Source organism: Telmatherina bonti (genome assembly GCF_933228915.1).
Source record: "Telmatherina bonti genome assembly, chromosome: 4".
Classification (NCBI taxonomy): Eukaryota; Metazoa; Chordata; class Actinopteri; order Atheriniformes; family Telmatherinidae; genus Telmatherina; species Telmatherina bonti.
Window position 1 is genome coordinate 21,259,986 of NC_136622.1, and position 15,522 is coordinate 21,275,507.

At 37.5% G+C, this 15,522-nt stretch overlaps 1 protein-coding gene across 1 annotated transcript; it reads right to left on the reverse strand.

The window, feature by feature from the left end:
- Positions 1 to 828: 828 nt before the first annotated feature.
- On the reverse strand, positions 829 to 14,701 carry slc16a4 (solute carrier family 16 member 4; the record flags this gene model as incomplete). Its single annotated transcript, XM_079238659.1, has 8 exons — positions 829 to 1,037; positions 3,337 to 3,430; positions 6,809 to 7,020; positions 11,493 to 12,143; positions 12,229 to 12,390; positions 12,540 to 12,683; positions 13,669 to 13,801; positions 14,585 to 14,701. The coding sequence occupies 8 exons, from the start codon at positions 14,699 to 14,701 to the stop codon at positions 829 to 831; spliced, it is 1,722 nt and encodes a 573-aa protein (XP_079094785.1).
- Between the last annotated feature and the right edge of the window lie 821 nt (positions 14,702 to 15,522).

Consider the following 15,522-nt stretch of genomic DNA (forward strand, 5'->3'; position numbering starts at 1 on the left):
ATGTTGACGTATTTGAAATTGTCAACAAAAAAAAAGTATTGAGATTATTACTGTTAAAGATGGAAGTAGCAGTAGATCTGTGTGCGTTGCTGAAAGTTAAATGCTATTACATGCTTACAATAATCTGAAAGCATCCATTTCCTGTTAAACTACAGCATCTATTGTGCTTTTTTGGCTTCATATACAAGATTACACATTGTGTCAAAGGAGAGGGCTGCAAAGATGTGGCTGTTCAATATTTTAACTACCTGGCAGTTAAAAGTCAGTAAAAGTCATGTCATGCAGCATAATCACAACTTGGCTCCAAGTGCATATCGGTGAGTACAGGTTTACAGATGTAGGCAAAGGCCTCCCATGTTGGTGAGCATATCTCCTCGTGGATATGTGCTCCCATTTTTGTCAATGTAGAAAAGTCAGTGGAAGACGAGATTTCTTTAGGATCAACTGCATTGCTTGGCTCCTGATATAATATTGTGCAGAGAAACATTGCTGGATAGTCTGTTGTTGCAGTGGGAGACACTATTTATGCTTCTTTCAATAAATTATGCACATGAGAACTGACTATTCCTGTGATGCTCGTATCTCTGAAAAGAAGAATAGAGGACTAAGTATTGTAAAGCACAAGAAATTTGGCTTTAGAAAGATTCCGCATGATTACATGTTCAGTCTATCATGTGTTCTCATTGTGGTAATGTAACTCCGGTGCCACACTCCTGCTAAAAATATTCATGCTCAAGGTCCCAATTTTAAGCTGGAGTCCAGGCTCCAAGGTATGCAGGCCTGTGGTCTTGAACATATTGGTTCAAGATTCTTCCTTGGATTTCATTCCTACACAGTGCCGTTCTGCAGGTGGTCAGGGGTGAAGCACCCATTGGTCTTACAGCTGCTTTCTGTGCTCTTTGCCTGGAACAGTTTCTTGCGGGCCCTCCAGCGTTGAGCTAGCGGCTCCAGGAACAGCGACAGAGAGGAGAGTAGATAGCAGAGGCCGGCCAGGTAGAAAGAACAGTCATAAGTCTGAGTGTAATCGTACAGGAACCCTACAAAACAAAAAAACCATGGTAAGACGTCTGAATGACCATGTTTAACCTCAGTCGTGTATCATGGTGGAGCAAGCTGAGGAAAGCATAGAAAAGTGCAGATGTTGGACTTTTATTCATCTTCTTTAAGTCGGTATGATCAGATACCTAAAAGACAGTGTCAAATCTATTACTGCCTATATTTTTGGTGATTTAAAACGACATTACGTACATAACACCTATGGAAAATATTGATGTCTTGCTTTTTTCTTCTATATATAAAAGTTTTTTGTAACTAGTTTGTATTTTGAGCAATAATCACTAAATATATATACATTTCTTTTAGAACTATTGTCACTAGTCAAAATTCAGAATATTCTACATAACAAAAAACTTTTTAAAAAAAATCTGAATTGTCTTTTGTGAAAGAAAAATCTCTGGCCCAGTTATTGGAACTAATTACAAATGTCTGACAGCAAAACCTTTGTCAAGTATGACTGCATGTAAAATCTGCTTCGGGCCATCTCCAAGTTTCTTGTACCTGTCTGATCGCTGTTTTTCATTTCTCTTTCAAATGTGAAGAAAGCCCTTATGGAAAAAAAAATTCAGTTGTTTAGAGATGTTTTCACAGAGTTTTATGTCAGTAAAATCTATACATTTTTTCTTTCTCAATTGTTCTTTTGAGCTGCAGGATGTATACCTTCACCCCACACCCCATTTGCTGGCATTGGGGAACAATTTCTTTTATTCATATATATATATATATATATATATATTCCAGATTTCCAGTGCAGCAGCTCAGTGATAAAACCCAAAGCAGGGTAAAACCTCAACTGTGTTTTGCTGCAAGTTGTGGTTTTTTTTTTTGTTTTTTTTGTTTTTTTTATGAGATTCATTTAATCACCAATAAATGGATTTGTGGATTCTTCAGTCGGAGAAACTGTAACAAAGCGCTGCTTTGCTCAAACAAATTACTCAGCTGTTGACTGTATGAAGCATGTACTGTATGTCTAAACAATGAATGAACATTGAATCCACTCTGATAAACCAAGTCAGTCAGTAATTTGAACCAATTAATAATCAGTACAATATACTGACTGGTTCAAAGTTCTGTGTTTGAGCCATGACCAAATAGCTTAGAGTCTGATTTTCTCATGATTGCATTACTGTAGCTGTCACACAAGAGTCCAGTTTTCCTTTGTAAAGTTACGTTTTCCTGGAAAAAACAGTAACTGAGATGAGCTTAAGATCGTCCAAGTCCTGACCGAGAGCTGAAAGCTTCCTACCACAGGTAGAATAATTATATCACGTCAGAAACACTGTCAAACTGCACCCTTAAAGGAATGCTCAGGAATGCTTACTTGAACTGCAGGAACAGTACACAAAACCATATTCCATTCCCTACAATTCCTCTGAAGGGACTGCTTAACACAGTGAGCAGAAATAAACTCAGCAGATTCAAGCCCCCCCTTGTTTTAACTGGGGACAAATGTTACCAATTATGGCATGAGGAGTTATGAGTTATTTTCCTAGAAGTACTTTGGATATTCAATGAAAATAAGTGTGGTTGAAAAGAGGACATGCTGTGCAAGTGTAAGTCACACGCACGCACATGCATATATATATGTATGTATGCATATATATATGTATGTATGCATATATATATATATATATATATATATATATATATATATATATATACATATAATATAATATAATGTGTGTATGTGTGTGTGTGGCATGCCATATTACACATAGATAAATGAAATGTAATTAAAAAAAATGTCACACTACAAACAGCTTTCAAAGAATGGTGAAGGCAAGCTGCTGTCAATCAGATAAGTCAAAACATAGTTTCACTCTACCCTGAATTCTCTGTAGTGCCTCGAAGTGTGTTTCAACCTTTCAGTGTCTTTGCAACCTCTGCCAAGCGTGAAAACTAAAACATACAGGAGAGGAACAACCTCGGGCTGCCCTCAGTGCTTCCTATAAAAGTCAGTTTTTTTTTTTTTTTAAGGAAAATCTGCACAGAAGTCACTCGGTCAAATGTCGTCCTGTCTGAAAGCAAATAAATCCAGTCTTTAGCATAACAGTACGGCATTTATGATCATTCTCAAAAACGGCTCCAGAAATATGTTCATATACGTCCAGCCCCCCCAGAAGAAATTCCTAAAACTTCCCCTGTAACAAATCACTTTAAAAACATGTCATGGCTGTCATCAAATACACGTGCAGTGCATATGAATGTGTTTCTGTACATTACAAAAAGTGGGTCAGCACGTGTGAGTCTTGAACCTTTTCCAAGAAGGGACCCACTCACCTGCCAAAGGAGGCCCTGTGAGGCAGCCCAAGCCAACAAAGAACATGGAGAAGCCCATGGAGTTATTGAGTTTCTCCGAGCCAACGAGATCAACCTGCAGAGCAGAAACACACACTCATCCTGTCATGCTTCACATGTTAAGACCGGCAATGGATTTCTTCTTTGTTATCAAACTGTTCCACATTGATTTGTAGGCATTTTTGTACAGCACAAATCAAACACATACACAGAGGCGTTAGTGTTAAACAGCAGAGAGAGCGCTTGCAAAACTTACACATATAGTCAAAACCTATCCTAACTCATCATCTGTTAAAAGCTTTGACATCATATTAAATAGTTTCCAAAAACATGTGAAAAAAGTAGCCAAAAGTACACAATAAATATTATAGCATGTAAATGAGTAAATTATATGTCACTTAATTTATTATAATATTTGTAGGATGGACATGGTGTGAAGACATAGTTTAGCACTCATGTTCTCGCTGTGAATAATGATTTGGCCAAATGTGATCTGTTATCTTAATTAAAGTCAAAACCTTCCCTGAAAACAGACGTCATCTGGATGGCTGTACTTATTGTTCAGCATTAAAGGTGTTGTCTCAGATATTCAGGCTATGTCCTGATCGAGGTGGATTTTTAACTTTTACTAAGCCAATGTTCATTTCTTCTTTACCTTGTACAGAGCTGCTTCAAAAATGATTTTAACATTTTTAATGCTCAGACAACAGGACACTTCTTATTTTTTTTACTTCAGTTTATCTCAACTGACGTTGGGGTCCAGAAAAGGGATGGTTTTTTTTTCTTGATCTTGCTGTGTACCTGTAGTGATTTCTGTGTTAGAATCATGTCTGTTTTTAATTAATTGCTGCATGATTTTCTTCAAAATCACAGCTATTAAATGCTGACTTTTAATTTGTGTCTCATATTTTTGGAGCAGAACACAAAATTTCCAAATGTTGCAGAATTTCACACAAACACCTTTGTTATGATGACAAAATAAATTACAGAATGATGAACCTCTACTCATATCTGCTCATATCCATTTGCACAACTTTTCAAGAATGTTTAAAACATGGAAAAAAAAACTAAGAAGTTCAAGTATATAATTTTTTTTATGATTGCTCCCATAATGTCATGCAATAAATGAATATAAGTAACATTACCTTCACGTAAAGTTATTCAAAAACTGATGCTAATTAATATAAAATCAATTTAGTGAAACTACGGTGAGACAAAACAATGTTTTGCTGCATTTTGCTGAACTAAGAAAAAAAGCTTTTCCTTCATGGTCTGCAGGAGAAAACTTTTCCATGTTGTTTTTAAATTCAAAAGTGATAAAGATTTATCAAAGACCCTCAACAAGTCACTACTCTCTATATCAGAAAGCATCAAAATGTATTTTGCTTTTCTTGTGCTAAATATTCTCAGTATTTTAGTACTTTATTTATATACTATGCTCAGTTATAATTTGTTTAGATATTTTTCTCATTTGCATCCTCAAATAAAACTCCCATGTTGTGACTAAGGCAAAGATACATAGATAAACATGATAAAAAGCCATTTCAAAGAGGACATATTTGTTTTTTGGATTTTAGCAACAAGTGTGTGCATTCAACTTTTATACAACTAGTATGAATTTTATTACTTATTTCTCCTTTTCTGTAAAATTAGTACAGATCAGAGGGTAAGTGATCATTATTCCTCTATCTATTTCATGTCACAGCCCTTTGTTTTAATCAAGAGAAGAAAGAAGAAAATGAAATCATAGTGTCATTAAGGTCATTGCAAATCATCATGGCAGGCCCAGAGGCTTGTCCTGGCCTTTGAAACCACACCACTAGAAAATGAAATGAATCCACATCCACTTTTCTATTTTAAGGAGTGATATGACCAAAAGATACAGAATACCCAATGACTCAATGTGTTATCTCACCCTTAACAGCAGTTGGGAAACATCTTCAATTGTCTACTCAGACGATGTGTTTCCTTAACTGTGTATGACTAAGTGATGTAATATCAGCAGCTCACCTTCACGTGGAAGAGAAATCCTTCCAAACAACTATTGTGAATTCATCTGATACCGTGACACCTGTGAGTGAGTCTGATACTGGGAGGAGTTGCAGGGTAAAGGAAATGGTGAAGGACACTATCATGGGAATGATGGAGGTGTGGATGTGAGAAAGTCAATGCACACTGGTAGTTTCTAAAGATGCTAAAGATACTGTAGCATTCAACTACCCTCTTTCTGCCCTGCCCTGCAGTGTAACATGATAGTAAAAAAAAAACCAAAAAAAAACTTCCCACTTAAAACATTTCTCTAAATAAATCATAGTTTTGTTATGTTCTTCAGATTTATATGACAATTCTCTGGAAAGCAATGTTGCTTTGTAGGGAACAGATTTTGGTGTCATGGGCATTTAATATTAGTTTATTTCTAATTTTGCAATATTCTATTACCTCTTTGATCCATGTATTAAACAACTTTTGCATAATTTTCCCAGAAATTTTGCAAAGCCACTCACCAGATTAAAAAAAAAGTCTTTTTAAAACCCTTTGCTTTCTCTCTATGGCCATATTCTGTTCTATTCTATTCTATTCTATTCTATTCTATTCTATTCTATTCTATTCTATTCTACAGTCATTTAGCAGTCGCTTTTCTCAAAAGCGACCTACATTTGAGAGTGAGAACAACACAAGCAAGAAATCACACAGTTGAGGATGTTACAGATACAGATAGTTGCTGGTCAGACCGCTGTGAGTACGCACAATTAAAATACAGAAAACACCTAAATAATTCTGTATATATATTCTGTTTATATATTTATGTTGCCCTCATAGTAAGTTTAATCATTTTGTTGGTATTGTCTTTTTAATTTTTTTTCAAAATTTAGTTTCAACAGGAAAAATGTTTTTGTTTTAGATTAAATATATAAATCCCTCATTTTAGTCACCATTAACATTACCAGTATGAGCAATTTGACCTGTTTGGTTGAGGTATTGTGCAATGACCGGAAGATTCTACAAGAGATGCCACCGTGAGACCAGAAGTCTTCTTACAAAACTGTGTTGTTATAAATGTGTACAAAGTACACATGTGTTGCAGTAGTTTTTCTTATATATAAATATAACCTCCTTGGTGGAAGTCATGTTTTTACTGGCGTTTATTTGTTTGTTTGTTTAGGTTCAAGATATCTCAAAAAGTTATGGACAGATTTTCATTAAATTTTCTGGAGACGAGCTTTCATTTTGGTGGTGATCTGGATCACCGTTTGGATCCAGGAATTTCTTTAAACTGTGGCCCTTGGCACTCTCTAAATGCTTTTCTAGTTTAAGAAGCTTATATGTCAGCCTTAGAAAATTTGAAATATTGTATCTATATGAAAGCTCTACAACCATACAGAAATGATTTGTGAATTGATGTGAATTTGCTTTAAAAAAGAACAAGCATATGGTCTGATGGGTTAATCCTTACTAGAACAGGAAGCAACAAAGCCATGTAGCCGCCACAGAAGATGGCAAAGAAGACAGCATAGACCATCAATAAGATGTAGGAGGTTGCCAGTGGGGACAGCAGGTTGACCAAGCCACAGAGGATCAGGTAGGCTTTGTGGTAGTGATATTTATGGAACAGGTTCCTGTCTGTCACCCAGCCTGAGGCCAACTGGGCGATGGTCTCTGTGATACCTGTAACAGAGGCAAGGGTGGAAATATGAGAGAATGAGAAACTTGGACAAAGTTAAACTAAACATAAAAAACTCATTAATTAATCAAAAAAGAATACAAAGTGAATTAATCATGAATTGTTTCATTTAATGTATGTTGAAATGCAAATTCTAAGATAAAGCAGAGCAGAATGGGAGTTATGTGACTGACACCACTTAATCACAGCAGGTAAGACAAATCACTGCGTTCCATTTTCTGAGGGACTGAAAAAATGAAATGTTTCAATTAATTTAAAATGCCTTCAAAAATTTGAGTTTTTTTGCTTCAGACTAAAGAAGCAGATGCAGACAAGTCAGAGATGCAAAAGGGTGAGTAGATTCACTAATGTCTCAAAAAATAAGAAAATGGTGGGACTTACATCATCCCCCGTCCAACACGTTGATTTTACCACTGTAGTTTACTGACTTATAAACCAACACGAAGTATGAAAAGCTCAATCCTTGTTTATTTTCCTTTATTTAAAAAAAAACAAACTCTACACCAACTATAAGATTACTAAGAAAATTATAACAGACTGTTCTTCTCTGACTCTGCAGTGAGTTTTGTGAGCTCTTAAGATTGCCTATTGCATCATCATCTGCATCGGTTCAAATGTAAAACAAATTTTGTAAAAGTGCTTGAAAAGTGAGTTTGTTATCATGCTGAAATATTCCTGCTGAGACTTGTGCATGGAGTTTCACATGCTGCTGCAGCAGACAGCAACAGCAGTGATGCTCAGTTAGAGAGAGCAATAACTATTGAAGTCAGCCACATTTGTGATAACATTAGAAGCTCCAAAAACCCGACAGCACTCAATGAATTATATAGTTAATTTTATGCATTATACAGAATCAGAAGGGTGCATGAGCATGTGCCTTTGCATGTGTATGTGAAATTGTGTGTGCGCATGTGTGGAGTAAGAGGGTTTGGCAAAGACCAAATGTGAGGAAAATGATGCGCCGAACTACACAAAAGTGCACAGGCATTAAATATAGAGCTGCTTTTGTTCTCTGACATGAAATGAATTGTTAACAGCTATCATCACACTAAGCAAGCTACTCATCTTGCATGTGATCTTGTCTGATTGATTGTTACCTCTGTCTGGGTATGATGACTGGGCATATATAGAGTGCTCTTTGCTGAGGTCAACTGGAACGTGATGCCATGCAGAAACTGCAGTGGCGTATTGACTGTCGCAGGAATAGCTACAAGCAGGCAGTGCTTAGCCACTGATCAATGAAACAAACTGGTTCTGTGCAGATCAGAGAAAACCATCCTTTGCACAGACTCTGCAGCACAACTCCACAGGCTGCTTGCTCTAACACTGAGCTTAAAACCACACCAGACGCTGCTGAATGGGAATTTGTGCATAGCATGTATGCTTACACAATTTATTATCAACATAGCAAGTAGATGATTCTGTCAGGTTCTGTCAATAAACAATGTCTTCATTCTTTAAGCTCTGAGAGTAGCCTAGATGAATAAACGGTGAAGCATCTCATCAATGAACAGCCCTGCTCAGCTTACCTAATAGAACCTAAGTCTTCATCGAGGTTAGAAAGATGACATGAGGCAGCTGTGTAATGTTTATATGTCCTCTCTTAGTGACCCAAGACACATCCTGGAGTGTCCCTTGCTTGCATACAGACAAGTCGTGAGTTTGTTTGTGTGTTTTAGCCCCAGCAGGTTGGTTCAGCCCTGCAGCTGTTCCTGTTCAAAGTCAGTACAAAGCTGTTTAGATGTGGCCTCTCCAAGTAGCAGCACCTCAAGCCAAGTCCATCATGGACATTTGTTCTGTCCATTTCTCTCCACTGTGTTATCTGGTAAAGAGCTGTTGTAAGGCTGTTGCCATATTCACTGATATAGCTCAGGTGTATCCTCACAACCAATTGCAGAGCAATGCTGCTCCAATATTTATAATTTGTAATTTAAAGGATGTAATGTCAGGTATGGAGCTATGGTAATCAATTTGCTATGAAGTGAAGCCTTTTAACACTCAGTGAAAGAAAAGCACCCTAATAGCTATGCTGATTTTCCAAGCTTCTCCAAAGCCGCTGCTTGCTAACCTCAGCATTCCTCTGCAAAGTATCAGCCACTTCAAACAAAACCGGCAGCCCCTCTTGTCAACGCGCCAACAACTTTACTCAGTTAGCTGTTGCTTAGCGATTGCAGTTAACTTGAGTATTAGTGGTAGAAGGTTGACGAGCACACTGACCCGGATGATAGAGGCCTCTCTTTCCCTTAGCCAAGTTGATGGCAACGCTGTGTCAGAAAAAGCAGAACAGCAGGACACTGGAATGGTGGCTTTATGGTGTGGGTGGCACCCCGTGTCTAAAGCTCTGTCTCTTTTTCTCCCTCATTACAGCGCACATGACCAGCGAATGTGACAGAACAAACGTGTCTAAGTCAAAAGAATCTGCCAGTCTTTCTGCGCGCTGGCATGAAACTCATCACAGTAAAGCCACAGAGCTTCAGGGAAAATTCAGACATCTTTATCTTCTGGATTTCCGTTACAGATACACAGAGCGACCGGTTTCCCAGTCTTTAGTTAGTTAATTTTAGCATTTCTTGTGTAATTTTATACGGTATTATCTCACTCCAATTTTTGGCTCGATACATAAATGTATTCTCTTGCATGTCACAAAATATGCTTGAGACTTCTTTCTGTCAGTTTTCAACTTTGTCTGTTTTGTAGTGGTCAACTGCTGTTGTACATCAAATCCGGAGGGAAAAAATTGTATTTAAAAGGAGCAAAATAAAGCTTGAAAATAATAAAGTTTTACATCAAAAGTTGCAAAATGGAAGAATAAATGTGTAAAATAGCAGTTCCACTAGAATGATCACATCTTTCAAACCCTTAAATAAGGAGTAGCAAATATGTTTATCAAATTATTCTTAGAAAGGGCTTTTCCCTAAGGTAATGATGCATCTGTCCAATAACAAAGACAAATAATTACCAAAAGACATGTTTTAAAACAGATGCGTGTAAATGCACAATCATATCTTAATCATTTACAAAGTCTGAGCAAGCACCAACAGAATGTTGGGGATGTCAAAATGTTAATGCTGTTTTGTGGTCATATGGAGGGGCCTCATCAATGGCATACTGCTGAACTCGCCTGCCCTGGCCAGTAGACCAAAGTTCAGCTTTTATGTAAGCACATTCATTACATAAGACTGCAGAGTCTGAGCAGCTCACAAATAATTAATGCCTAGAAGTTGACTGAGCACTTCTTTGCATCACTTCTAAGAGGCACTTTGAAAGAAACTTGGAAATACCTCTCCACAGTCACTGCAAAAAGTACTGCAAGCTGCATTCATGACATTTATGCACCTATCCGCTCACTTTAGTGTGTTTGTCTTATTTTTCATGATGGTGTTTGATAAAACCCAACAATTCAGACTTTCAAAGAAGCTATTATGGAAACAATATGATAGCATGTAACCAGTGCATTAATCGGTGCAGAACATAACTTAAAGACCTTTTAATTACCTCCTGAGTGGTTAAGCCTGATGTTGCTGTTGGCACCTCATTTTGAAAAGGAGACTTGAAAATGTAAAAAAATCTAGACTTTTTTTTAATCAGTAGAAATAATCGATTGGTCTATATTTGTGAGTAGCAAAATAATGTGTTTTTGGTATCTTGCATGGCCGCCTGCAGCTACAGTTCAATGTTTTGGGAAGCTGTTGATCAATCTTGTGCATGAGCTTGGAGGAATTTTAGCCATTTCCTACAGAACAGCTTATTCTCTGAGTTGTTGGAGGATTTCCTCTCATGAACGTCTTGCTTTAGGTTGTTCAACAAAATTTCTGTTAGTTTGAGATCAAGATTCTGACTTCACCAATCCAGTTAACGTTTGTCTTGCTTCAAGTATTTATTAGTGAATTTACCTGCTGGAAAAACATTGTTTTCAGTTTAAGGAACAGGTAACTACACAGTAGTTACATGTCAATAAAAAGTTTTTTTGGCTCCATTTGGGTTTCAAAATGTAAATTTAAATGAGGAAAATACCGGAAAAATTGGAATGCCTTGATTAGTAAACCTTTGACAGTTCGTAAACTTCAATATATTCGGTTAAACACAGTATGTACATAAATAGCTTACAATTCTTTCATAATAAAAATAAAAACAACTTTTTTTTCATTTGTCATTTATGTAAAGGTTTAATGTCACTGAATCTGCTGATTTTCTTACTTTTCATGCAGTCAAGGTGACGTAAGGAGTTTCTGCATACCTATGTATGGAAACACTTTTTATGGTAAAAATTGAACTCAAATCGAAGAAAATCTGAGAAATGTTGCTAATGTCTTGCTTCAAACTTTTTCCATTCCTAATGCCAAACTAATATTAGTAATCTACAGTTATGCTAAATAAAATGATCAACACTGAACTGAAACCACATAATATCTAATATGTCAGAGGTATCAAATTTATTTTAAATTTAAAAGCTCACCTGCAACAGAGATGATAAAGGAAGCATCCATGGCATCAATGCCTAGGGTTCTCGCTCTGGCAGACAGGTGGAAATAAGGGATGAAGTATGCTAGCTGACTGAAGACCAAGGACCAAGTGTAGATGCAAAAGAATGGGTCCTTTAGCAAGGAAAAATCCAGTACTTTGGTTTTGCTGGCAGTCACATCACTAGGCAGGCTAGCATGTGAGGGAAATCCAACAATGGTGGACCCATTCATGCTGCTGTTGAGCTCTGTTGGGCTGTCTGGAGTTGTGGGTTTACACTGACCCGAGTCATGGTGGAGCTCATGGCCATTCATACCATTAAGGACCAGTTTGGTTTGTTCAGGGTCCACTGACTGGTCCTCAGGTTCCTGAGTATATTTCTCCCCCAACTTTTTAACATCTCTATGAAGTGGAGGAGATGCTGGGAGGGAGTCTGGTTTGGAGACACCATTGGATAAGTGAGCAGAGACACTCAAGCAACTCTTACAGTTTTCTTTCTCTGCTGAGCTCTTGAGAGAAACAGCGGGGCTCTTTTGGATGGGCGAAGAGGTAGGGTTTGAAACAAGGGGCCTCACTTTGATGGGTCGCAGAAGCATCCCGGAGGCCATGAGATTCAGCATGAGACCACCAAGAATCAGCATTGCCCCTACAAGAAGCAAAGACAGGATAAGACCTAAATTCGTACACACAAAATAAAACAAATGGCACATTAAAAGATAAATCTTGCCTACCTTGCCATGCATATTTATCAAGAAGCAGCTGGGTAAATGGCGCAAGGGCAAAGGTCAAACCCATCCCTGAACGGCCAATTGCATATGCTGTTGCCAACCTTTTTCTGAAGTACAGTGCCGTTACCACTGAGAAAGACTGGTATAGCAGTGCAAAGCCCATTCCTGAAATGAGAATATGAGATTAGCATGAACGGACTCAAGTGTTACAGAAAGTTAGGGGCTGATGAGTTAAAATAAGCCCATGACCTGACTTGAATATTCTTCAGCAAAATCATCAAGCTGTTTTCAACTTATTGCACATTTGAACTCACCAACTATCAATCCCATGCTGATGTAGAGGAATACCACGCTGTTAGCAAAAATACTCATGAGGAAACCTCCACTAACGAGAACTGCTCCTGTGATTGAGGTAACTCTAGCTCCCACCTTTGCACAGATCACTGAAGCGATGGGTGCTACAGGCATGACAGGAAAGTAGAACAAGCAAAAGGATAGAGTGCACTGTTAGCTGTTACTTCTACAGTTAAATACAATATACAGAAAATTTATGGCAAATTACATTTATTTGATGGGAATGCATTCTATCACTGGTATACCTGTACTGTGATATACTGTTGCAACATCACCTGGAGTACAGCTGTATGCATTCAGTGTACTATGTTTAAGGGATTTTGTTATGTGAACCAATGTAAAAAAAAAAAAAAAAAAAAGTGTGTGTGTGCATGTGTGTGTGTGTGTGTGTGTGTGTGTGTGTGTGTGTGTGTGTGTGTGTGTGGGGAGGAGTGACCAATCAACAGGTTTCCATTTGCAAGCAAAGCAATCTAATCTATAGCGTTACAAACTCAGTCAAGTTCTGATTGGCTGGTAAAAAAAAAAAAAAAAAAAAAGACGTGAAAAATAAGAAACAAACAAAAAAAAAAAACAACTGTGGTTGACATCCACAAAAGACAAAAAAAAAAAGAAAAAAAAGGAAAAGCAATAAAGGCTTCAGGAAGAACAACAGGAAACAAATTTCTAGGATGTTATTCATTAAATGAGTCAGATGAATTTTAATGTTTACCAGTTCTGAACTGAATCAGCATTATTTTCAGTTTTTGTCAGCTCAGACTGTTGTTTCCATGTTTATTTTATCATTTGCATTGACTTTTAATCTACTGCTTCTAAATATTAATCAGAAACAGCAATGGAAACCTGTCTTGTAAAAGCAGAGACTCGTCATAACCTTGTTTTGCTCTGGGACATGGTAAAGTTATTGGAAACTACAGAAACTTACTAGAAACAAAGCTGCTGGTTAGTTGCTATTAATGGGTAACTACAGCAACACGCAGCACTGTTGCCAGAAAATGTAGTTATCAATTTACAGTGACTGACAAATTAAGTATAAGACAAAAGAAGTCCTTTTTTGTTTTGTTCTACAAAAACAAACAAATCAAAACAAACCTCCAGACAGACGCAGACTTGACATAATGGAACCAATCCAGCTGATGCTCTCTGCTGAGCCTCCAAACTCATCTTGGAAAGCCACAAAGAAGATCCCAAAGCTTTTCAGAGTGCCCATCACAAGGACATTTACCTGCATAGAAGAAAATAATGATAATGGATTAATGACGCCATTAAACCTTGTCATGAGTTCCTTGAAGACATCTTTAAGTCATTTACAGAGCTTTTTAAATAGTAAATCTTTTTAGAAGGATTAATCTGAAGAAAAAAAAAAGAAAATAAAAATGTTAAATTAAGTTGCTGCCAAGCCATTCTGCCTCCATGTTCTGGACCATTCTTTTCAATGTGCATTATGTGAGAATGACTTCAGGAGCATTAAAATAGTCAAAGTGACAAATAATTGTGGCCCGTACCAAAAGATGGGTGATAGTCTATTGCAGTGTTTCTCCATTCCAGTCCTCAGGCCCCCCTGCCCTGCATGTTTTAGACATGATCCTCCTCCAAAGCACCTGAGTCAGATTGTTGAACTTCCTCATCAAGTTCTTTGCAGCCTCTTAATGAGCCTTTATTTCATTCAGGTGTATTAAAGTAGGGTTGCCCATAAAACATGCAGGGCAGGGGGGGGCTGAGGACTGGAATTGAGAAACACTGGCCTATTGTGAGTCACATATGGCTTGATGTTTCTTACGTTGTAAGTGCAATGCAACTGATGGGACTTGCTCAGAGAACGCTAGTGGTTCATCCATCATGTGCATGTTTCTTACAATCATTGTTGCTGGGAGAGATGAGAAAGCCTATTCAGAGATATTTATACCTTTGAAGAACAAACTAATATTTTTAATGAATTCTGACATTAAATTCCAATAAAAATGTTAGGTGGAAAATAGAAGATTGTTAATGACTGAAGTCCACTAACCAGGAAACAGTGAAGCACAACCATCCAGCCCCAACCTCCATCTGGAGGGTCCTCATACTGGATGTCTTTCTCTTTTTCCTTCTTTGAGGTCATGGCATCCCTCCTGAACAGATTCATGATGGCCCTAGTTTCACTTGGAGGCAACAGGAAACAGAAACACAGTTGGGATTTTCATAGTTATACCATTTGAGGGAATGCAGAGGGTTTAGTAAAATATTTAGCATAACTTAAAAATGATTATGCTTTGTTACATAATGAACTTCTGTAGCTAAATCTTCTGTGAGTAAATAACAGCAGTTGGCAACATGGTATTGCCTTGGTAAGTGATTCAGCTGTGAAACAGGTCGGTCACACTGCAACCAAACCTGGTTACTTTTCCACCTCTTTTGCCATTATTACAGATGCTGCACAGGACGGAATGTCTAAACAGTTCACATCAAACAAATCTGTTTCACAGAGAGAGCAAATGTTTAACAATGTGTATCTCTTTGATTGATGACGCAACAATGTGGGAGTATACACATCTTTCCTACATGCAAGTGTAATGAGTGATCTGGATAACTTTACAGAGAAAAGCTCGAAAGCTAAAACAGACTCGTCACCTGGTTCTAGGAAGTACCTTTTAAATATTTTCACATTATGCAATCATAGCATGACTGATTTACTTAGACTGTGTTTCTTGTGTTATTACTTTTGTCCTTTTAGGCTTGACTGCAGGACAAGCATGTGTCGAGGTAAGTGTAAAGGACCTGGAGCACCTGCCCTTTTCGCTCCTTGACCCAAAGTGCCCTTTTTCAATGTTTTTTTTTTTTTCTCTGCAGATTCCTGTGGCCTTTTCAAAGAATAATTGTTATTAGTAATTTATAACAAATGACCTTCCACCAGCCAATCAATCATGTCACCGCATGACCCTTCATCTAATTTCTGCTGATTGTGCC